Source organism: Poecilia latipinna, unplaced genomic scaffold, assembly GCF_001443285.1.
Source record: "Poecilia latipinna isolate Pla-1442-1.1 unplaced genomic scaffold, P_latipinna-1.0 Scaffold766, whole genome shotgun sequence".
NCBI classification, from domain to species: domain Eukaryota; kingdom Metazoa; phylum Chordata; class Actinopteri; order Cyprinodontiformes; family Poeciliidae; genus Poecilia; species Poecilia latipinna.
In genome coordinates, this window is record NW_015113382.1 from 28,874 (window position 1) to 52,084 (window position 23,211).

The following is a 23,211-nucleotide window of genomic DNA, read 5'->3' on the forward strand; positions in this document are numbered from 1 at the left end:
TTAACCCCCGGGGTTTTGTTTTTTTGGGGGTTTTTGTCCTTTTTTTTTTTTTTTTTTTTTTTTTTTTTTGTCTCTTTAGACAGCTGAGACGTGTTGTTTTGATATTGTTTTAAATGTGCCACCTTTGTGTTTTTGTACTTCCTTCCAGAGCTGAACCCACCGGATGGGAAAGCGCGTGACGCATTGTTCCAGATCGTGTGCAGAGACGGGCGGGTCATCAGCTTGTGTGCAGACAGTGCAGATGATGCCTTGTAAGCCAGCAAATGTACTCTCCAGTTATTATGTCAGTTATTAATTGACACTCAGCCCCAAATTATCCATATCCCAGGCATATTTAGGTCTAACGTAATCTTTTATTCTGACTGTGAGTATAATTAATCTTTTGGAGTGACTTTCTCCAAGTCACTCCAAAGCTGAAGATTAGGGTCATGGCAAAAAGAGGCCTTTAAACCTCATAACCAGACATAAATCATCAAAATAGCAGTGAAAACATGCAAAAAGCTGCTCAGCAATCATCAGAAGAGTTTAATTGGTGTAGTGCCAATTTTACCAGTTGTTTATAAGGGTATAAATGATTTTCAACATGCCAGTTTGAATATTTTTTTAAGAGATGCCTTTGTTTCCTATCAGAAACAAACCTTTTGATTGAAAATAATTTCATGTTTAAATTTGTCAGGAAGGTTAATAATTTTGGGTTTTAGCTGTATGTTTAGGTGTGTAGTAATGTGGTTTCTCTTTCTGGCTGCAGAGCATGGACCATGGCACTGCAGGATGCCAGAATAAACACGGTGAGTGTTTCGTACGTTTAAAGGAAATCTTTTGTGCGCAAGGTCTCATGTTTATATTTGTAGTTTTCCCTTTTTTTGTGTGCATTGTGAAACAGTTCTCATATTTTCCTTCTCTACTAATCTAATAACAAATGAAGTTAGAAAGGGAATTCTTCCTTTCTAACTCCTTAAGCTCATTGATTTCTCATAACCTCTCACCAGTTTCACGGTTCCAAAACCTTCAATGAGTGTGCTTGCTTTGTTGCATCTGTCTTAGGAAGTAGCTCAGTATTGCTGGTAAACTGATTAAGTCTCTTTTTTTTTTTTTTTGGGTTGTTTGATGTTTCACAGGTGGTCGCTGCTCCTCAGATTGGCTTTGCGCAGGAAGTCGTGGCATCTGCTCCTCCTCCTTACTCAGAGTACGCCCAGCCACAGGTAAAAGGAGTAACCGACGTCAACACAACTGGAAAATAGAAAGCATTATCCATATTCTGACGCTGCACTTTATATTGTTTTGTTTAGCTTAATTCATTCAGACTCCTTTACAATGAAAATGAACAAACCCAACGAAAACTTAAAGGGGCGGTATTATGTAAAATCGACTTGTTTGAGCATTATAATGTTATTTTGATGACATCTGAAGTTGACATAGTCATTTGATTTTGCTGTAAAGCAGCACTATGTGTCTGTATAACTCATAAAACAGCTCATTTGCTCAAAGCTACGTTTTGCTGTCATCTAGTGGAGACGTTGTGGAAGTGTTCATCTGTATCTGTAAGCCTCATGTGGGATTTTTTTCCCCAGGTTTATGCTCCGGGCCCATACGGAGACTACACCGCTCCGCCTGTTCATCCCACACAGATTATGTACTCCGGCGATGGGCAACCCTACGCTGTTGCTTATCCATATCAGTATCAAGGTAAATAAACTCAACCCCGCTCAGCATAGCTGCAGCAGTATTACGTTTTTGGCTGCGATGTGGAGGATTAATTCATGAATTTGTCGCGTTGCTCAGGTGGATACGTTGCCCCCGAAGTGAATCACGTGATCGTCCAGGAGCGGCCGCGCGGCGAAGCGGGGGACGTGGCTCTGGGCATGCTCGCTGGAGCAGCCACCGGTCTGGCAATCAGCTCGCTCTTCTCCGTCTTCTAATTGGGCCTGCTTCGCTAACCGTCCCCCCCTCCCGCTCCTACTGTATTTACACCTTCAGTGTGTGCTCTTGTCAGTGCAGTCACAGGATTTCAAATGAAGTGTGTCCTCCGTTGGACTACGTCAATGAGACATGACTGTGACAGGCAGAGTGGATGACCTAGTAAATACTTTTTAGCACTTTCCGATACTCCCAGGCAGTGTTTTTGCTCCTTTCGTGATGCGCGTGTTGAAATATCTTTAACCATAATGATTATTCTCTCCAGACTGTTATTTATTAGATCATTTATCACGTGCATGTCACTTTACCCAGTTTGCTTCACATTTGCACACAGTTGGCCTTTCATATTTGCAAAATGAATGAACCTTTTTCTTTTGTACTGTAACCTTTGTTTACTTTCCCTTTTCTTTAGTCACAGATCTGCAGTGCGCCCCTGGCTTTGTGTGAGCTTGAGTCAGATTGGGATTTAGGCACTGGATGCACTAAATACATACTTTCCCTGTAGGATCTTTAAAGTCATTTGCAGAAATGTTGGTTTGCATTATTTTGTTTGTTGAAAAAGGACACCAAGTATGAAGGCACGGTAGCATTAGCCTGAAGTTTACAGGGACACTGAATTTCTGCAGTCCTCTGTTTCAATGTATCGTTTGGTCTTTTTAATTTTCTTTTCTTTTGTTGACTCAGTGGCAGCTGCTGAACCTTACCTCCTGTTTTGATTTGTTCATATTGATGTTTTCATGTTTGGTGCACAAACAGTTGAGTTAAAGGTTATTTCTGTTTTAAAAACCTAAATGTATGTGATTTAATCTCCACAAACAGCCTCTTCCATAACATTTTATTGAGCCTAAGAAATGTTAAAGAGAACTCATTTTCTCTAATAGCATAACGGTAAAGTTACTTTGTTTAGCAATTCTTAAGCATGTTTAAAGGTGTGACTTAATCAGACTCGGATGTACTGATTAAATCAAGATGTTATTTTAACAAATAAATATATTCACATTGCTTTTGCATTCTGTTTATTTAGCCCTGAGTCTTGTTCACAGAACACAAGAAGATGTGAGAAATGACCTCAGATTTTAACAAAACGTCGACAAACCAAACATTTTGACCCGAACAAAACATGACTAACTATATCTACAATAACATCACAAGAAATAGGATGTACACATACATACATAACACGGCAACTGAAGGAAGAGCTTCTTTGAACAGACCGTAATTCATTTTAGAAGCAACAAAACCCAAAAGACCAAAAGCCTGAGAAGAATCAAATGAAGTGTTTAAAATGGAGGCAACATCTGTAAATTTAAACAGTCCTCTAGTCATAAAAATAAACTTTAAAGCAAAGTTTATTTGGTGCAAAATAAATCCACCTCATACGTGGTGATGTCTGTAGTGTTGAAAAGGTGCAAAGACGTGTCGGTATATTCGTAAACACTAGCTTCAGTGGAACAACAGATGAAACGGTCAACTCTCAGGTACATTCTAGAAACCTCGCGAAGTGTCCATTTCTAAGATTCAACAGACCAAAAGACTGGCACATGAAGTATAATTGATTAAGGAAAAAAAAGACCAAACTTCCATCCTTAGCAGATTAGCCCTCTTGACCAAAATCTTCCGTAAACTTCTTCAGCTTGTCCAGGTCTTGCTCGTTGACCGTGGGCTTGGTGTTGCTCAGAGACCGGAGCATGTCGGCCTGCACAGAGACCAGCGAGCAGCTCATGGCAGGTCCAGATCAATCTGATCATCAATATCGTAAATTAAAAGCAATGATTTGGTTTCTTACCATGGACACCACGGGCTCCAGCAGCTTTTCCCCAGGAACCTCCATCCACGTCATCTCTACGGCGTTGGGATCTCCAGGTGAGCACGGCGTCAGCAGGTCATCAACCACAATGTCAGGGCTGTTAAACGGGGATCCGCGAACCTTAAAATGTAGAATAGGACAAAAGTTTTATCAAAGTGTTTGAATGGACAGAAGATAAAAAAGAAAAGCTGCCTCTCTTAAGGTTACAGCTCTATGTGGAAACAGAAGGGAAGCACAGCTGGGTGTATAGACTGTCTGCAAATTACAACAAATTCATGGTAAGCTGACCTTCGTTGGTCTAAAGTATTCAATACCACGACTGATGTGGATTATCATATCACTAAAATCTCATTGGACATCCATGTATTGTATATTTATGTGTCCTTTTAACATGTAAATCAGAAACATCTGTTTGGAGAATTGCTATTCTTTTGTTATATTTATAGATCCTTTTCACCCATAATCAGCTTTGATTTTTTTTTTTTTATTATATTCAGGGACTGTAGAGTCAATATTTCAACTGTTACTGAGGTAAAGACAAGAACGTGCAAATCCTTTGAAAATTTACCCCACTTTCTAACTTCCCTGAACTCAAACAGGAACCTATTGACTGAACTCTAACAGAATAATAATAATATCTGTGAAACTAATCCAAGCACACAGAGACTGAAACTGAGGCAACCAAATGCAAATCCATGAGCGTATGTCACTAAACTGGGAAAATGGATTTCCTTCTTTTTTTTTAAAATTATTTTCTGACATAGTGCTTGTCTGTACTGACACAAAGTATACCACTGGTAAAGATGTGTACACAATTTCCCTTAGATTATTAGCGCATTATTATATTGAAGCATTATGTAATACTTTAGAAATTTTTTTTAACTTTTTCTATGACTATGTTTGTACAGTGAGGAACAATGGTGAGAAAAAGACGTTTTAAACCAGCACAGTTATTGGTGCAATTTCTTAAATAAATTTAACCAAAACATACTCCCTTTACAGTTTTTTTTTTTTTTTTAGTTGGTCAAATCTTTAGATTCCTGTAATCTTCGCAACACGTTGAGCTTTTCACCAACAACAACTCCAGGAAAGTTTGGGATGAAGGAAACAAGCAGTACTTAGCAAAGTGCCTCATCCCCACTGTTTAGTACAGTAGAGGATCTGTAATGCTTTTTCAAAGAACTTTTAAAGTTATAACAGCCAGTGATTTGTAAATGTTTTGAGCAAGACAACACATCAAAATAACACAGAAATGGTTCACCGAGCCCAGACAATTATTTTATTTTTTCTACAGGATAGTCATCCCCAAAACTGAACAAATGTACTCAAATGAAAGGTTTTCTAGATCGCCCAGTGTGAGATTATGCTAATGCAAAAAAAAAGATGAACTTTCAAAGGCCTTTTACACATCTTTGCCAGGGCTGCCAATAAAAAGAGCCAGAACTTTATAGTAGAGATTAGTGAACGAGTTAATAATTTGGGACAACCTTCAGACTATGTTCTCCAGATAGAAATCAATTGTGTTCCACTGTTGTTTATTTTTAGACTACAGTGAGTTTATGACGTCTATTAAAAGAGGCAGCTGACTGAAGCAGTCAAAACCCAAACACATCAAAATATCTGACACAACTTTAACTCCCCACTACGATCTGCATTATTTACTGAAAAACTGCTTTGAAAACAGTTTATTATGCTGGCATTCAATCGTTTTCTGTGCCTGAAGCCAACTTTAAATATTTTCCCGATTTACTTTTCACTCAGTTTATTGATACAACGCATGAAAAAACTCTTTCAAACATGGGCACATTTCTAATTCTAGGAAAAAACTGATTCCAAAAGAAGTTTTTCCAGCTGATAAAAAAAACAAAACTGGAAGACGTTTTGTTTTTACCTTTTTGAAGTGAGTCGCTGACTGAACCCTCCTGATGGGCTGCATGAGGGCGTCCCTGACAATTATGCTGATGTCTGCTCCGGAGTAGCCGTCTGTCTTCTTGCCCAGAGTGACGAAGTCGTTGTCCGTCAGCCCGTTGGGGGTGGAGCCCAGGTGCAGCTTGAACATGAAGGAGCGGGCGTGCTCCTCCGGCAGAGGAATGTAGATCCGCTTCTCAAACCTGGCACCAGAACAAAAGCTTCAGTAAACCATTATGAGACCTTCGGCGACCGGACGATCTGGACGACAGCCAGCTCTGATAAACCCTCAGAGGCGACGGGGAGGATTGGCGCTAAGCTAACCTTCTCCTGATGGCAGAGTCCAGCGTCCAAGGAATATTTGTGGCTCCCAGGACCAGGATCCCATCGTTGTCGTTCCCAACGCCTGGCGGGAGAAAAATGCGGCAATGATGACGAAAAATAAGCAATTGAAGAGGAAGGAAGTAAGTGTTGCTAACAGAAGAACGAAACATTTCTGTAGTTAGCTCTGACTAGCTGCACTCAAGCGTCCTCTTGCTCACCTTGCATCTGAACGAGGAACTCCGTCTTGATCCTGCGAGCGGCCTCGCTCTCATTTTCGCTCCTCGAGCCGCAGAGGGAGTCGATCTCATCGATGAAAATGATCGACGGTTTGTGCTCCCGCGCTAAAGCGAACAGGTTCTTCACCAGTCTAAAAGCAGGAAATGACAACAGTGGGACCGTTTTCTTTTGTCCCTCCCCCACCCCACCTCTACACATTCAATTTGTTGTCCAGAACCTCACTTTTCGCTTTCCCCCAGCCACTTGGACACCAGGTCAGAGGAGGAGACGGAGAAGAAGGTGGAGTTGTTGGCTTCTGTCGCCACCGCCTTGGCCAGGTAGGACTTCCCTGTTCCTGGAGGACCAAACAGGAGGATTCCCCGCCACGGAGTCCGCTTGCCTACAAAAACACACGCAGTACGGAGCTAGACACCGACCATACGTCTGCAGCTCTCTTTTTTTTTTTTTTGTTTGTTTATTTTCTTGTGCTGATACCTGTGAACAGATGAGGGAATTTGATTGGGAGGATGACAGCTTCTTTCAAGGCTTCCTTGGCTCCTTCCAGTCCCGCAACATCGTTCCACTTCACATTTGGTTTTTCCATTACAATGGCACCTGGAAAAGGAGATGACTTCAGTCACTATATTCAGTTAAAGCATTTCTCAGAATTCAGTCATACAATAATTTCATTCACCTGAGAGCTGATTTTTAAATTTCTTTTTCTCCTGATCTTCCCCATCATCACTTTCACTCCTAAAAATGTAGCAAAAATCAGGGAATAATGAGATTCAATTCCAGTTTACTAAGCTTTTGATGTAATTTTGATTGTTAAGGAAACAATAAATCATCAGGACACAAACAAATACTTAATTAAGCAGACAACTGTAGTAGTTTTTAAGTAGTTTACTTTCTTTCTTAGTAAAACAAACAAAAAGAAGTGTTTACACCAGCAACAGACACAGCTGAATATCAGTTTATTTCTGATTTGTTGACAGCTCTCACCCTTTGTCCCCGGACTCTTTGACAGGTTTGGCCGGAGGACTCTTCTCCTTCTGCTTCAGGTAAACCTTCAGCTGTTCGGCTCGGTCCAGGTAGTCGGCACACTTTGCCCTGATACTCTGCTTCGCTCGTTCGCCCTGTGCCTCATCTGCAGCAACAACACAGAGAATCACAATAAAAAAAATAAAAAAAAATCTAATTCTGCGTAGCTGAGTGAGGGGAAGGATGGAGGTTCCTTACATTTGACAACATGTAGGAAGTACTGTATGGCATGCTCATAACATCTGAGGGCCTCCTCGTAGTTCTTGGCTTTGTCCTCCTGTGCCGCCTTGCTGGCCAGATCAATAGCTTTCTAAAGGCAAACAATAGGACAGGAAATTGATAAAGACGTTTGGAAACGTTCAATACATGCCAACATAATCAGGGTTGCTAATAAAGAAGTGACGTCACTCTGTGGTAAACACGCCCCTGCCCTTTCCTTTCTTTTTTTAGCTGTGATACCTGTGCTGATTTCAAAAGGAGTTGTTGTTGTTTTTTTTAAATCTATTTATATATAGTTTATCAGCTATCATGCTAATATTATGCTCTATTTAATAAGGGGCTTACAAAATTAAGTAATCATTGGATTTACTTTTGATTTTTTCCGTTTCAACTTTTCAGAGAAAAAGTATTAAATATCACAGCATGTTATGTTTTTTTTTTTTTTTTTTTAAGCAGGGGCTTAATTTGTGGCTGTGAACAGCAATGTTCACAGCCACAAATTGACATCATGCTGACACTAGCAGTACAGGACTACTGCATTTTCCCTTTAAAATGCTCTAACTTCCCAAGTCATCACATTCTAAATAAATTAAAAACATTACCTAAGTATACTAATGAGTAAAAAGTGCGCAGTTATGAACTTTTTTGTGACAAAACAGCTCAATTTAAAATAAAAATAAAAGCGTGTTTATTAGTTTGTTTATTAAAGCTGAGCTAAATAAGGCGTCGTATCGGCTTCCAGGTGAGTCACGTCACTGTTTTTAAAAGTCTTGTCACTTACCTGTAAATTTCCGCCCGCCATTAGCCGCTTCTGTCGCTGAAACCTGTCCGGGTGCGCTGAGATTAAATATTAAAACTTGTGGCTCTTTTCTCCTGTTGTGTCCGGTTACTTAAGAGTTACATTCAGAGCACTTTTAGTCGCTAAACATCCCAAAGGTTTGTCTCTCTTCCGCATCTGAACTTCGACTGCTGCTTCCGCGGTGCTCACGTGACCAAACTGTCATCCTTGACGTTTCTTTTTCCAACGTTCCCGCTCAGTTTCCTGTACGTTCTTGAATGTACCGAGTCACTGCTGGAGTAAAACACCGATGTCATAATTCATAAATATATTGAAAGGAAGCCAAAAGGTCCGGGTGAACTTTTAGACTTGTGTAAAGTTGTTAATTAGACGACATCTGGACTTGTTTCCAATAGACTCCTGTTCCAACATCTCCTCCTGTGCTTAGATGTGATGAACCTGTTAATACTAGTTACTATGTGTGCTAGTAATTAAGTGAGTAAATGTAGATATCATTTTTATAGCTAATTTCACAAATTAAAAAAAATAATAATGGCAACATAATAAAAATAAAAATATGTATAAACGAAATGATACCAAGAAGTGTCTAAAAATAATTAGCTTAAATAATTTAACATTATTTGATGAAACCTTTGACAGAGCCATTGTTGCTAAGTATTTTCCCATTTTTCACATAGAAAGCACTCTTGGTCCAGTGTGTCTTTGTTTTATTTTGAAGAGCGTGACTGAAAATGTTATTACACGCTGAAGTCTTATGACAGCGTTGGACTTAAGGTTATATGTCTTCATTCTGAAGCTTATTTGCCAGAGATGTTGCTTTGCAGCTGCAAGGACAGACTTCAGTTTCCCACAGTTTTCTGTAAATATCTTTGCACTTCTTCCCTCCTTTGGTATTAAAAGTTTTGAACTCAGAAGTCAGAGCTGACACTCTTTTTGCTCTTGACTCAGATACTGCATGAACCTCACGGAGTCCTTTCCGCCTTTAACTGTGCTCGAATTGATTCATTTATCCCACAGCACATCCTTAGTTTCCTTTCTCATAGAAAGAACTCCTGGTATAGCACTTCTGTGTTTTGCCATACACTTTTCCTGAACAAAGTCTTTTTTATTGCCAGCATTAAGCTGTCTGTATTCTTTCTGTATAAAGTATGCCTAGCACCCAGTTCTTCTAGCATTGTTGTAAAGTGACAGATTCACAGGATGATCAGTAGATAACTGGATTAGAAACTAGATCATATATGACGATATACAAATAAACTAAATTGAAAGTTCCCTCATAACAAATGAAACATTCTGGTTACACAATGTGTTACACCATGTTATTGTTTATTGTTGTGTCCTGTTACAAGGCCTGCCACCTTAGAACCAAACGCCGGAGACTGATAGTGCATTTATAACATTTATTGAAAAGGCCAATAAATAGTGTGCAAAATATCCATAATTCCTCTATCATCAGAGGTAAACAAATAAACATGTGCTGAGGAAAAAACAGCATAGAGAAGGCTAATAGATGTCAGTGTTATCTTACATTCAGTTCAAGTTTGTTCAGCTTTTCACAGCTTTGTTTCAGCCACTATCGTTAACCAAGCACCGTGTACAGTACATGTCGCAGTTGAGCAGTTTCGACACCGTTGACGTCGTTCTCCTCCCCCCCATCCCCCTCACGACGCGTCGTCATGTGAGAGTCCGACGTGGAGGAGGAGAGTCCGGGCTTCCATCAACTGTCTCCGTTCACAGCTTTCTGCCGTAAAACCCTCAGGATGCGATCGCTCTTTGTGAGATCAGCGGGGAGTTCGTTATGCTGCGAAACAGAACGCACAGGATGATCCGGGCGTGTCTTTTATTTCGGTTTCTCATCAAAGATAGGACCGTTACCTCGTTGGGTAAAGCAGGATCGGCGTTGGCTCCGAGCAGCAGAAGTACAGTCCGAATATTCCCACCCATGACGGCAGCGTGAAGGGCGGTGGAGCCATTCTGGAGACAAGACAAGCAGGGAACCTGCTTTATTATCTTTCATTTAGTTGTAAATTGTAAATGAAAGATTATTAAATTGTAAATTAAAGATTATCTTGCAGGTAGAGCTAGAAGATTCCTAACCTTGAGAAGGCCGAGCGCAGGAGAAAATTTCAGCAGCTCCTCGACGACGCCGTTGTGTCCTTTCAGCGCTGCTTTGAATAACGCCGTCGAGCCATCCTTGAAAGTTGAGAGAGCAAATGTACAAATCAGCTTCAGCTGCTTTCAACTACAAAAAAATAAAAAATAAAATTTGACACCAAAAATGCTGCAACTTTGAATTTTGTCTGAGATTCTTTGTGAAGTGTCAGCAAAAACACTATTTATTTCACTTGTTTGTAAGAACTGAAGTTAGCGCCACTTCAGCACTGAACTCAATGATGTTTCATTGTTTGTCAGGAATATGAATCAAATTTGATCCAGTTTGAACAGTTCTTAGATTTATCAAATCGTCTGTCTGAAACAACAAATAACAGCTTTTATTGTAATTTTTTTGGTTGACTGAGATAAACAAATTTGAGGCATTTCAGTTATATAAATACTAATTAAAGGACCTTCACATACTAATTTTATATTTCCTTTAGCATATGAAATTTATAAAATAATAATAATGCCTTAGAATTCTTTGTGGAAAGATCTTCCAAATCTGGTCTAAGTTTTTCTTTCTTTTCTTTATTTACTAGTTCTAATTAGGTAATTAATTAATGTAAACAAAGAGAAGCCTGTGTGCTTTCAGTGATAGCAATATACACTATTTGAGCATATTGTTTGGAAAAAAAATATATTTTTAGAGCATGTGAGACATCAAAAATAAAATTGTATAACATAAAATACCCCTTCATTGACCTCATGACTTTTCCCAACACAGTCCAGGAGACTTGCTCAAGGTAAGATAATTTCATCCAACTCTCCAATCCAATCCGAAGTGACTTTCATACGAGGATTAACGTACTAATCTGTCAGCATCCCGATCTGCTCCGCGTAGCAGAAGGACCTTCACCACCTCACTGTGTCCCATCTGAGCTGCCATCCACAAGGGTGCAGTGCCATCCTGGGAGAGAGATGGAGGGTTAGGAGGTCGTGGAGAAAAACAAACACCGCTTACACGTTCAGAACCACAAAGTTGAAGGAGACGCCTGTTTAAGTCTTAATCTCCTAGTTACCGGTGGATGTCAGGCTTTTTGTTTGCCTGCGTTTCAACTACATTGTGCGCTGATATCTTCGAGATAAACTGCTGTTTATCTCGATGAAGCTGGTCACAGTGGAAGATGAAGCGCTCAGATTAGCATTATCGCAAAACGTGAACGCTGAGCGACAAACAGTAACCTGACAGAACTAAACAGATTTATAGGTGACAAGTGTAGGCATGTGAAGTGATTTGTGCCTGCAGGGGGCATTACCTCCCTGGCTTGGTTCACCCTGGCGCCAGAGGCCAGCAGCTGACGAATCACAGTCACATGACCTCCCTGGGCAGCGAGGAATAACGGTGTAGCTCCATCCTGAAAAAAAATAAATAAATAAGAACAGCAGAGGCAAAACTCATTGTAAATGTACCAATAATTAGCTCATTAGATACATTTTTGCACAGTAAGGTTGTTGCTGTTTTTGGCACATGCCAGTCCTGCTCAAGGTGATTCATGACTGACTCAGCAGTTTGGGGAAAAACCAGAGAGACGGGATTCCTGCTGCACTGAGATCAACTAACCATCAGGTTTCTGACACAAAGGGAGGCAGAATACAGAACAGATCAGTCATGTGTGACTGTCTGAGGAAAGACAGGCCTGTAGATGCAGATCTCACGTTTAGCCTCTCGTGAACGTTGGCTCCGTTCTTCAACAGGACATCCACCACTGCCGAGCGTCCGTACTGCGAGGCAACGGTGAGAGCTGTGCCGCCATCCTGGTAGCGAAGCATGAAAAAAACAACATATGAAAGTTATGCATAAGCTTAAAATGGAGAACGCAAAAACGCCCTGATGTATTCTTGGGAACTGGCTGAACCATCGCCTGGCGTTTTTCACGTCGAACCTTTGTCCGTAGTTCGGTGGAGGCGCCGAACTCAAACAGCAGCTTCACGATGTCATGGTGTCCCTGCTGCGAGGCGAAGAACAAGGCCGTCGAACCTGTCTGAGGATAAAAATAGACACAGCTGTTTACATGGAGGACTACAACCCTATTAGTCAGCTCAAGACTTTGGTATTTTTTTTAGTGAAAGTTGATCACTACAAGACATTTTTCCTTTTGCTTCACAATTGTTATTAGTTAATATTTTTCACGAAGCACATCACAGCGGCTCCCCAAAGGACCTGCACATTCTACACAGATGTTATAGCTAGAGTTAGATCTGAAATCTAAACAACAAAAACCTTAACTTACAGGAACAAAAATCACTGTGTTACTCTAGAAATATACATGTTTTTTTTTTTGATTGTGTGCCGAATAGGTGAGTGGAGAATTTCGAAAACAGCAGCAATAGTTTCCTGATGATAATAGTTATTGAGGAAAATTCCTCTATTGTCAACAACTATTGTGAGTAATGTGTCCTGGAGCACATCTACCTCTCTCTGGTAATTAATGTCTGCTCCTTGCATTATGAGCTCTTTGACGCACTCATAATGGCCGCTGTAAGACGCCACCATCAGCGCTGTCGTTCCATACTGCAATAACAAAAAAAACCCCAAAACATACAATTAGTCAACCCTGCAGAAGGTTATATGTATTCATTATCTGGCACTAGTATTAAAAATGGCTGCAATGTACAGATTTTGCTCCTTCTTCAGCGCCTGTCACGTGTGAGGTTCCCAGGATTTCCTACTTTGGCTTTTATTTTTGATTTATGCGTTTTTATCTTATTGTCTGAAGTTAAACTCGACCAAATTTTTCTTGTTTCCCATCGTGCCAAAGAAGATAGCAGCGTGTTCCGGGTGTGGCCACAGGTGTACCTCCAATTAACTCAAATATGTCGAATAACCTATCAGAAGTTTTCAAAGCTGTGACATCATCAAATGGGCTGAGGAAGAGGTCATTCTGTAGGTAAACTTTTGATTTTGAAGACATTAATAAATAAATCTGTGAAATATTTGTTCTCCTAATTTTGTGGCATTAAGCAGTTTGATATTTTTAACTAAACTAACGCAAGAAAAGTCAGACAGTGAAATAAATTATGTGTATATTTCTTTTAATTCTGTATATTCAGGCATTGGGATTATCTATAAGAATATTTTTTGTCAAATTATTTGTTTTTCACATTTCTGTTTTTTACTGTCTGCTTGTCTTGTATACAAAATACTTTTTAACCTTGGTGTTTAAAGGTGTTATATAAGTGAGGATGTATTTTTTTTTCTTACAAAGAAAAGACAAAGACAAAAGCTATATATATAAAAAAAAAACATGCATTTGCAATAAAGAAGACAATCCCCATAAAAAATCTTGGCGATAAGAAAACTGCAATATTGAGATGCGGATAAATTCAAAATATGCAAACTAAAATAAAAGTATGCACATAGAAACACAAACACATGCTCCACAGAAGTAGCGCTCAATGCTCTCTGCGTCTCTGGCGGTTTACGGTTAAAGCGTGTGGCTGAACGGCCGGGGGGCATGCAGCATCCGTACACTGTCTCTGCAGTCGGCGTCCACTCGTCCGCTGTTGAGCAGCAGCTGAAGCAGAGCCAGGTTTCCCTTCCTGGCCGCCCAGAACCCGGCGTTAGCCAGGGGTGTTTCCTTCTGCGGGGGTAAATGCACACAACAACCGCTCATACTGAAACCACCATTATAGCATTACACACTCCGACAGCAGACAGGGACCGCCGTGGTGTGCGACCAGGTGTCACCACTAAGAGTAAATGCTACACAGGTTGCTGTGTCTGTGTGTGACTGAGAGGTTAGTAACCCATAAAGACAGATCAGTGGTCTCTAGGCAACCCAAAACTTTTGTCTTTTGGGTAAGCCTAACTCTTCAACATAAAATTTAGTTACTTTTACTTTTTTGGGGGGAAAAAGGTACTTTTTTATGGAGTTCAATTACGCAAATGAGCATATTTTTGGCACAGATAGAACCCCATAGCAGTAGTTTCACTAGGCTGTCCTTTTTACTTTTCCTTGAGTAATATTTTTTTATAAAGTATTGCTCTTGAGAAAAACTTCTGCTCACTCTACCTAAAGTGAATAATTTCACTAGAATTAGAAAATCAAAAAAATGCATGAGATGCAAACACACCTACAGCTAAAGCACAACTTCTTGTTTCTGCTAAAGTTTTGTTTTTCTACCTGCTCAATCTTTTATTTGCATTAATTTCTTTCATTTCAGTCATTAAAATACCAGAATTTGGACATAACTTTGCATTTTTGCCTGATCGATTACGTCATTTTTAAATATTCTGATCATTATTCAACACTTGGCTGGCCTTTTAACCAGATATTTTTTGAGTAATTTCTTGGACAGTTACTTTTTACTTTTACTATGTTGAAGTAGTGCTAGTCAGGTTTCTGAATGTCCTTCAACTGTTATATATGGACAGCTTTTTGGTTATTTTCTGTCCAGTCCTTGTCCTTGACCTTAACACAAATTTGGACAGAGTGTGTTTAAACAACAAAGGCAAATGGAGATTTTTTTTTTGTATTGTATCTTTACAAACGGGAACAACTCTAAACATCGCGCAGACCCTGAGAGATGCATCCCGGTTCAGCTCAGTGAAGAACCATTGATTGCCACCACTTAAAGAGATTAATAACGTCTGTCTCATAGGAAACCAACAAAAGTATAATTAATAAAACGAGGAATAACTTAGAAGTTTTGTTTGTCCGCCGGTATTCTCTGAACAGTGAGGATTGTTCATAAACACCCGAGATGTATTTGTCAAAGAATCGTGAGCCATTTAATGCAGCTATTGTGCCCAGACATGTGCTACACTGTTTGAATCAGTCCAATGTAACCTCTATTTCCTTTATACTTAAACACATCACGTCATTAAACAAATCCTGACTTTACAGCAGTCTGCTTTTGACCAGCAGCAGCTGCTGCCGTGTGTCCTGTGACGATACAGGCCGTTTCAGGCAGGCTGTCCGGGCAAAGATGGATGGAGAAAGCTGCGTTTTTACCTTGAAAGACATCCTGCAGACCTCAGTCGTGACTCATGGCTCTCCAGTGATGCGCACTCACTCATTAGACGCGATGCTGCGCGTAATTTGCCTGTTTTGCCGCACCGTGCTTGGGTGTTGCCCTGTCGCGGACATCATAATAACAGCGGGAGCGAGTCAGCTGAGCTCAGCCTCTGCAGTGGACCCCGCAAGGAGGAAACACCGCCACCAGAGGGCGCTGCAGAATACAGCTAGGGTGTGGGGGGAAATCAAGTATCCACTTCTTCTCCCAACTATTACGATCAAACTCGAGGTAGACGTATTTGAACTTTTAAACAGTAGTATAATTTTGTACTTTATTTTTGTTATTTTCCTTCAGAATTGCACAAGTCAAGTCATAAATCTAGTGAAAAGTATTAGTTTATAAATGGGTACAATGGCTAAACACATCCTTTTCACGTGTCACATTAAAAGGACAAACTTTACTGTATTTTATAGGACAAATACAAAGTCATCTGTAATAGTGATCTGACAAAGTTTTAAAAAATCTTACGAGTGTTGTGGGAGTCTGCCAATACTTTATAGAAGCACATCCATCTGTAACAATAAGTTTCTAAGGTTACGTCTCTACCAGCTTTGCAGATCTAGAAACTGAGATCTTTGCATAATATTGAGTGAGACTGGATGGAAATCATCTGCGACCATCAGTTTTCAAGCTGTGCCACAGATTCTATGTCAGATTTAAGTCTGGACCTTGACTAGGTCCTTATTGAGCATGAATGTGACCTAACCCATTCCATTGTAGCTCTCGCTACACGTTTTGAGTTGTCCTTTTGCAAAATCTAACAAGTTTCCGTGTCCATGTTAAAGAAAATAAAGTCCTACAGCAGAAAGTTTCACGATGGGGATGGTGTTTTCAGGGTGGTATGCAGTGTGGTTTGCATGTAGGACCAAATGTTGGACCAAATTTGTTCTTATCGGGTCAGAACACCTTATTCCACATGCTCACTTCATCCCATAAGGGACCTGCAAATCTATCAGTTATTATTTTGCTTTTAGATATTTTCTCCTACCTGAGCTGAGTTACTTTGGGCTGCTTCTCTGATTAAATCACTCCCTGCCTGGCAGAATACAAATGTGTTCCACGATGTGTTATTTTCTGTCCACTTCACAGTCAGGCTCCACTGTCACATAAAATCCAATCCAAAATACACTGAAACTTACTGTGGCTATAAGTTGTGGAAAAAGTCCAGTGAGTGGGAATGCTGTATGCCTCGGTTGTTTTGTATTGTTTGGTCAGCATTTCACATTAAAATTTTTCAAAAATCTAATAAAAAAATGCTTTGAAACTAAAAATGAATTAAAATTCTTCAGTTGAAACCTTGATGTTTTCCCCTAAAACTGATCTTGTGACTCTTCCCAGTTCCATCTGACAATGTTAAAGAGTTTCTCAAATAATGAAGTCTACAAAAAGTAAAGTCCAGACTGAAATCTCAGTGAAATGTTGCTCACATAATGCACCAGAATCAGCTCTATGTTTATTCAAATGCAATCGTTTGCAGCTGATGTCATTTCAGGTGCAAACTTTAATCAGATTAGACGCATTGTCCCTTTTTCGGGTGTTGTGCTCGGCTACAAACATGTATTTGAGGGATTAACAATACTGCAGCTTTAGCTGTTTCTAGGTGATAACTGCAGAGGGTTTGGAGGACAACATATTTTTGTTGACTAATGCTACTGTTAGGTGTTCATTTAGGGATCGAGTAAAAGTAGAGCAGGAACACGTAGTTTATCAGAAAGCTTTAAATAGCAGGCTGGTAGCTGGAGTCGCTACTCTGTTGGAGTTGCTGTTGGAACATGGGAACAAAACAGACTCACCTGTGTGCAGGTAGGCAGCCCAGGATTCTTTGTTTTATTTCTTTATTTATTATCAGTGTTTTTGCGAGATTAATGTGATTGTATTTGACGGTGATTCATTTGAAAATATAGTTAAATGCACAGTTTAGTGATACAAATCACACTTCTTTTTGTGAGTGATGTGCTAAAGACATGTACTACAAAAGGGAATGTTTTCCAAGAGCATTGTTTGTGTTTGTAGGGCTATGATTGCTGTGTCACAACGATACAGTACCTAAAAAAAGCAGCAAATAGTTATCGTCACCTTTATCATTATCATGATATCACCACAAAATATCATGATCAAATTTTAAGTCCATGTCCCCCACCCATGCTGTGTGCTTTTAAAACTGAAGAGGGAGAATAATGCAATTCTGAAAACGAGGGCTCAGGAGAAGAGACAGAATGGTTCGTAGTGTTGTTTTGATCCTGATGAACTCCTGCCACCACCTTTACAATACGATGCATAAAATCCCAATTCAACGAGAGGTTGTGACTCTTTGTTGTCTTTCCTCCCAGCTGGGCTGGTGAGCTTTCTGCTAAGGGCGGCCCTGCTCTCCGTCCTGCTGTGCAGCCCGCAGACGGTGCTGTCCGAATCGGACGAGGTGGTCCTGACTGAGTGGGAGATCTGGAAAAGCAGCCATGGCATAAGCTACGACGAATCAGTGAGAGCGAACAGATGGCTAAAGCACATCAACACAATCAAGAGTCCAAGTTTTTTGTTTGTTTTTTTTATTCTTTGATTTGTTATTCAGGACGACATGCAGCGGAGGGCCATCTGGGAGGACAACAAGCGCAAGATTGAAGACCATAACCAAGGCTTTCTCATGGGGAGGATGTCCTTTGCTATGGCCATGAATAAATATGGAGACCTTGTAAGAAGTGCTGCTTCGCTCTCACATTTGTTTTTGACAGAAACACCAAGAAATAACTACAAAATAAAACCGGATATAGAAGTTTCTAGTCTGTCTCCTCGCACAAGACTGACCTCGTTTTAGTTTATCTAACGGAGATAAAATGCTGTTTTAAGTTGACCTTAAACATCTCCAGTTCAGCAAGAGACCATTGTTAAGTCTACTGGTGCTTTCTCAGCCAAACAGCTGCATCAAGCAACATCGTGTACACAAACTTTGCTTAGCTGAGGAACCAAACTTAATTTATTAACTTGTCCACAAACTCACTGCAGTATAACTTCTGTTTGCTACAGGTAGCTGAGCAAACTGCTGAAAATAACTTCACAGAACCTGAATTATGTCTTTTTTCAACTTGTAGACAAGGGAGGAATACCAAACTCTGCAAGGAGCCGTGATCAATGCCCAGTTTGTCCCGAGAGGAAAGGAGGTTTCAGCTCGAAGACTGCGCTACAACGCCAAGAAACTAGACGCTGCGGTTGTTGATTACAGGAGCCAAGGCTATGTCACTGAGGTGAAAGACCAGGTAAGACCACACCTGTGCAGTCAATTCAGCATGTCCTCTCCAGACTAAGGGTGCATTCACACCCTTGTCCATAAAGTCCAGCTCGTTTGGGGAGATGTGAATGCGCAATCGAACTCTGATGTGAACCAAAAAAGCGAATTCTGGTTTGCCTAAAAAGCTACATCTTGGTTCAATTGAACTCTGGCGCGGTTTGAATGCATATGTGGATGTGGACCGCTCCAAATGCAGGAAGTGAACTAAAGCGCAAGGCATTCTGGGTAAATGCTGGTGGTCTTTTACCAAAGACAAAAGAGAAATCCTACAACCGCTAAAATCTGACACTACTCCATTTATATTTACATTTCGCAAAGGTTTTTGTGTTGTTTCCTTCAGTAGTTCTTGGTGCAGCGCCCCCCACAGGCGAGGAGGAGCACAGATTTTTCAAATAGTTTGCATCGTTTGACACAGTGCAGTGTGAAAGCGAACCGCACCAGCTGAGAATGTAACAAATGTTGAAATGTTTGTCCCCAGTCAAACCGAGTCTACCGGACTATCAGGTGAGAAAACATGTGATAGTCCGACGTTTTTTGTGACCAGAGTCACAATCTGTTGCTTGCCTTCTCAGGGCTACTGCGGCTCGTGCTGGGCTTTCAGCACAACAGGGGCGATAGAGGGACAACTCTACAAGAAATCGGGTCAGCTGGTGTCTTTGAGCGAGCAGAACCTGGTGGATTGCTCCAAATCTTATGGCACCTACGGTTGCAGTGGCGCCTGGATGGCCAATGCCTACGACTACGTGATCAGCAACGGTCTGCAGGCGACAGACACCTACCCGTACACCTCCGTGGTGAGGCCCGGTCTGAAGACCTGCAGGCTCAATCTGAGAATGATTCGACATCCAGGGCCTTTCGTTTGTCTCCACAGGACTCACAGCCCTGTTTCTACGACAGCAGGCTTGCAGTGGCTCATATCAGAGACTACAGGTTCATTCCCAAAGGAGACGAGCAGGCACTGGCCGACGCCGTGGCAACCATCGGGCCAATTACAGTAGCTGTGGATGCTGACCATGCAAGCTTCCTCTTCTACAGCTCAGGTTATCTGCTCTGTTTACACATGAATTAGTCATTATGAAATTTGTTACTTGATTTGATCAAACGCATGTTTGTCCTGGAATTTTAAGCAGCATAACTATCCTTCTTGCATCAGTTTCTAGCTACAGCAGTTGGCAGAGACTAACTTCTATAAACCCCCCTGGGCATTGCACCTGTCTAACACCAGCAGCAGCAGAATATAAACAATCTGCAGATACAGAGACGGATATTTTTCCTCCTGTGTCAGTTAAGAGCAAAATTTATTTCAAACAGCAAAATTACTGTTTTGTGCTGCTTCTTATTTGTGTGATTTTTAAACAAGCAACTGATTGCGAGCAATTTGAGCTTGATTTAGAAATTAAGAGATTTCTGTCCAAAATCAACAGGTAAATGTTTGTTTTTACCACGTTTTTTTTTTTTTTTTTGCACATAAAGCTGTGCTTATTTATGAAAATCGCTGCGCATTTAGAGCGAAGTATCTTCAAGAAATAGCAAAAGGTCAGGTTTGTTTTGGTTGCTAAAATCTAGTGTCATATTCCAGGCTAGAAATTGTGAGAAAACAATGAACAGACACACTTCTAAATAAATCAAAACACCATGAAAAGTCATTTTAGTTCAGTTACTCAGTTCCAATAACCAAAACATGTATGGATTTAACGCACGTGGGGGGATATATTGTGTTTGCTTCTGTTAATTATGATTATGAAAATTTTAAATTCAAGCTATTAAAGCATTACGTAAGACCAAGAGCAGAATAAGTTTGGAAGCAGAAACATTGTGACAGTCACTTGTGTCCACTATAAGAAGGAAGAACAAAAAAGGCCATTGTTCAAAAACGCTGAGTCCTGTATTTCAGCTTATTAATGGAAAGTTAAGTAGAAGGAAAAAGTGTGAACAAAAGTTTGGTTTCATTTTAGCTGAAAGCCTTCATTAAAATGATCAGAGATAAATGCTTATAATATATTACTGTGTGTGTAATGAACCTTTATATTTTACTGTATGGATTTGACTTCTGGAATAGAATTTCTGAAATACTGAAGTTTTGGATGATGTTCTTATCTGATAAAACTCCACAGGTTATCGATGAAATAACTTTGCAATTGTAACCCCCTTACTATTTACTGCTAATGACGTGTTTTGTAAGATGTAAATCTAATCATTCATGATGATTCAAAGCAGAGAAGGCAGGGAGTTTTTTTTTTTACATAAAGCCTTACCTTTGAATTTCTCTGCAGGAATTTACAACGAGCCCAGCTGTAACTCCAACCACCTGAGCCATGCAGTGCTGCTGGTCGGCTACGGCTCTGAGGAAGGACAAGACTACTGGATCCTCAAAAACAGGTATGACACTTTTTATGTAAATTAAAATGTGTCCCAATGTATTATAAGCCTGGCGGGCCACCAGACTTTACTTGTGCCTTCCCCAGGCTTAGCATTTCTTTTTTTTTTTTTTTTGCATTTTTTAAGACTTTATTGTTCGTGTTCAGGTATTAATCTTCTAATCTTTCAATAACACATAATTATCAAGTGATATTTTCAAATTTCCTATCAACTTTAAACATTTTTTAACTCAAAAACATGAAGAATCCCTGGATGAATGACTGCCGAGTGTCCAACCACCGGGCTTAGCAGGTTTTCAGGGGAAAACTTGGTGTCACTTTTTAAAAAAATGATACGCCTTGATGTTTTACTGATTTTTCTCCTTTTTTTTTCCTAGTTGGGGAAGCAGCTGGGGTGAAGGCGGATACATGCGGATGGCCCGGAACGGCGGCAACACTTGTGGCATTGCAAGCTACGCTTTGTACCCAATTTTATGAGCATGAGAACCCTAGAAAGAGATTGTTCTAAGTATAAGCAACACTTATCAGCTTTTTTTTTATCCTAAAGATACATAGCTTGTGAACCTGTCTGACATAAGGCTCTCATAGGGAATACATTACCTCTCTCAGGGATGTAGAAGAAAATATTCTTCGGGTGTAAATTCTCAACTATTCAGACGTTTCTGTTTGTACAACTTGTTAAAAAAAATTCAAAATGAAAATTGAAATAAAATTTGGATATTTAACCTTGGACAGAGTCGAGAACATTAATTAAAGTCATTTTATGCACAAGGGAGAAACATCAGCCCCTAACATCTGTCTCTTGTTTTCAACGGGAAAATGTCCAACCATCATTAACTATCGGGTCTGATGAATGCAGCGACAACCTTGGTGGACAAACAGACTTTTGGCACATTTTCAGGGCCAGTGAGGTGAGCTATGAATCCAGCAGATGCTTGTTTGTATCTCTGTAGTTTCTCTAAACCTAAACAACAAAGTCTCATCTTCTCCCTTCTCCACAAGCTGTTTGAATATGAAAGTTGACATCTGAAGAATCCCTGGAAAAGCATCAAACTTTTTCAGAGATGTAATAGATATTGAACATAGTTGCCAATTTTAACTTCTATAAATCCCTGGGCTGGGAACATTTGCGAGCACTCAAACTAACCACTAATCAAAATGCTGTGGGGTTAAGAAAAAAAAAAAAAAAAAAGTTCGGACATAAAAATGGTGACATTTTGTTTAATGAATAAGATGAGAATGTTGGATGGAGACTAAAAGCTAAAAAGCTGTCAAAATGAAAACTTGGAAGTTTTGTCTAGATGTGATTCAAATTCTGTTCCTCAAATGGCTTTCATAAAGTTTACTTGGAGCTACACATGTTGGCTAAAAATGTACAAATAAAAGTATTGCTTTGGGTTAAAGAAGAACAACTAGCCAACCTACAACAATGTCTTCTGGCAGAGCAAGTACTAAACATTTAGCATGCAAACAACATATTCCCCAACTCCACAAAACACTAACCTCTAGTGTGCAATTTAATTAGCATGTTAGCTCGCTAGCAACAGAAGTTCTTTTTTTTCCCCCAGCTTGAATTACATTTTCTTTAATATAAACAACAATTATCCTAACCAGCCAACCCAAAATAATGGGAAAAAACTGCCTTCTGGCATTTGTGATGTGACAATAGAGCAAGGACTAAATATTTAGCATGTAAAAAAACCCCATCTTCTCCATCTCCATAAAACAGATTACATTAGCATGTTAGCTCACTAGCTACGTTTTCTTTTCCAGCTTCGTTTAAATTTGCTTTAATAAAAATAATAAATTTTTATAACTGTCTTCTTTGCATGTTGAAGAAGAGATTTTACAAAGATATGTTAGCCAATGTTTAAAACTTTTACTCGAATATTGTTCCACGATTGGAACATTTATGTTCTGCACCAATGGCTAATTTAAGGGATAATGACATTTTATTATGACCAAGTTTAATGACTAAAGCTGAATTCAAGACTGGCACAGAAAATAAAAGGTTAAAATTGCTGAATTGTTTTAACTTAACATGTGTAGCTTAGTATTTATTTTTTAAACGCTTCCTGTTTTGTTTTGTTTTTACTAATATATTTTCCCACCTGGCAAAGAATCGGTTCTCATCTCAGCGTCTCTC

General features: G+C 39.9%; 4 protein-coding genes across 4 annotated transcripts in view; 2 read left to right on the forward strand and 2 right to left on the reverse strand.

Annotated features, from left to right (window-relative positions):
- plekhb2 (pleckstrin homology domain containing, family B (evectins) member 2) overlaps positions 1 to 2,919 on the forward strand; it is a 7,148-nt gene extending 4,229 nt beyond the window's left edge. Inside the window, exons 4-8 of the mRNA XM_015046167.1 lie at positions 149 to 251; positions 749 to 788; positions 1,119 to 1,202; positions 1,572 to 1,686; positions 1,783 to 2,919. Coding sequence (XP_014901653.1) covers positions 149 to 251; positions 749 to 788; positions 1,119 to 1,202; positions 1,572 to 1,686; positions 1,783 to 1,919 — 479 coding nt within the window. The 3' untranslated portion in view covers positions 1,920 to 2,919. The remainder of the gene's footprint in view (positions 1 to 148; positions 252 to 748; positions 789 to 1,118; positions 1,203 to 1,571; positions 1,687 to 1,782) is intronic.
- Positions 2,919 to 8,429, reverse strand: LOC106955782 (vacuolar protein sorting-associated protein 4B-like). The gene is made up of 11 exons (XM_015046165.1): positions 8,214 to 8,429; positions 7,412 to 7,523; positions 7,175 to 7,319; positions 6,867 to 6,925; positions 6,668 to 6,787; positions 6,416 to 6,572; positions 6,175 to 6,323; positions 5,957 to 6,038; positions 5,616 to 5,835; positions 3,704 to 3,844; positions 2,919 to 3,613 (listed from the first exon to the last, which is right to left on the reverse strand). The coding sequence occupies exons 1-11, from the start codon at positions 8,232 to 8,234 to the stop codon at positions 3,512 to 3,514; spliced, it is 1,308 nt and encodes a 435-aa protein (XP_014901651.1). The 5' UTR covers positions 8,235 to 8,429; the 3' UTR covers positions 2,919 to 3,511.
- Positions 8,430 to 9,537: 1,108 nt separating this feature from the next.
- ankrd29 (ankyrin repeat domain 29) lies at positions 9,538 to 15,498 on the reverse strand. Its single transcript, XM_015046166.1, is given in 11 exon segments — positions 9,538 to 10,032; positions 10,107 to 10,205; positions 10,329 to 10,424; positions 11,197 to 11,295; positions 11,645 to 11,743; positions 12,045 to 12,143; positions 12,272 to 12,370; positions 12,802 to 12,900; positions 13,859 to 13,969; positions 15,344 to 15,360; positions 15,363 to 15,498. Coding segments are annotated over 11 exon segments (948 nt in total). The 5' UTR covers positions 15,409 to 15,498; the 3' UTR covers positions 9,538 to 9,948.
- A 1,473-nt stretch (positions 15,499 to 16,971) lies between these two features.
- On the forward strand, positions 16,972 to 22,257 carry cts12 (cathepsin 12). The gene is made up of 8 exons (XM_015046156.1): positions 16,972 to 17,210; positions 17,738 to 17,883; positions 17,974 to 18,093; positions 18,491 to 18,655; positions 19,260 to 19,481; positions 19,559 to 19,727; positions 20,961 to 21,066; positions 21,443 to 22,257. Exons 1-8 carry the CDS (start codon positions 17,180 to 17,182, stop codon positions 21,540 to 21,542), a joined length of 1,059 nt encoding a protein of 352 aa, XP_014901642.1. The 5' UTR covers positions 16,972 to 17,179; the 3' UTR covers positions 21,543 to 22,257.
- Positions 22,258 to 23,211: the final 954 nt, after the last annotated feature.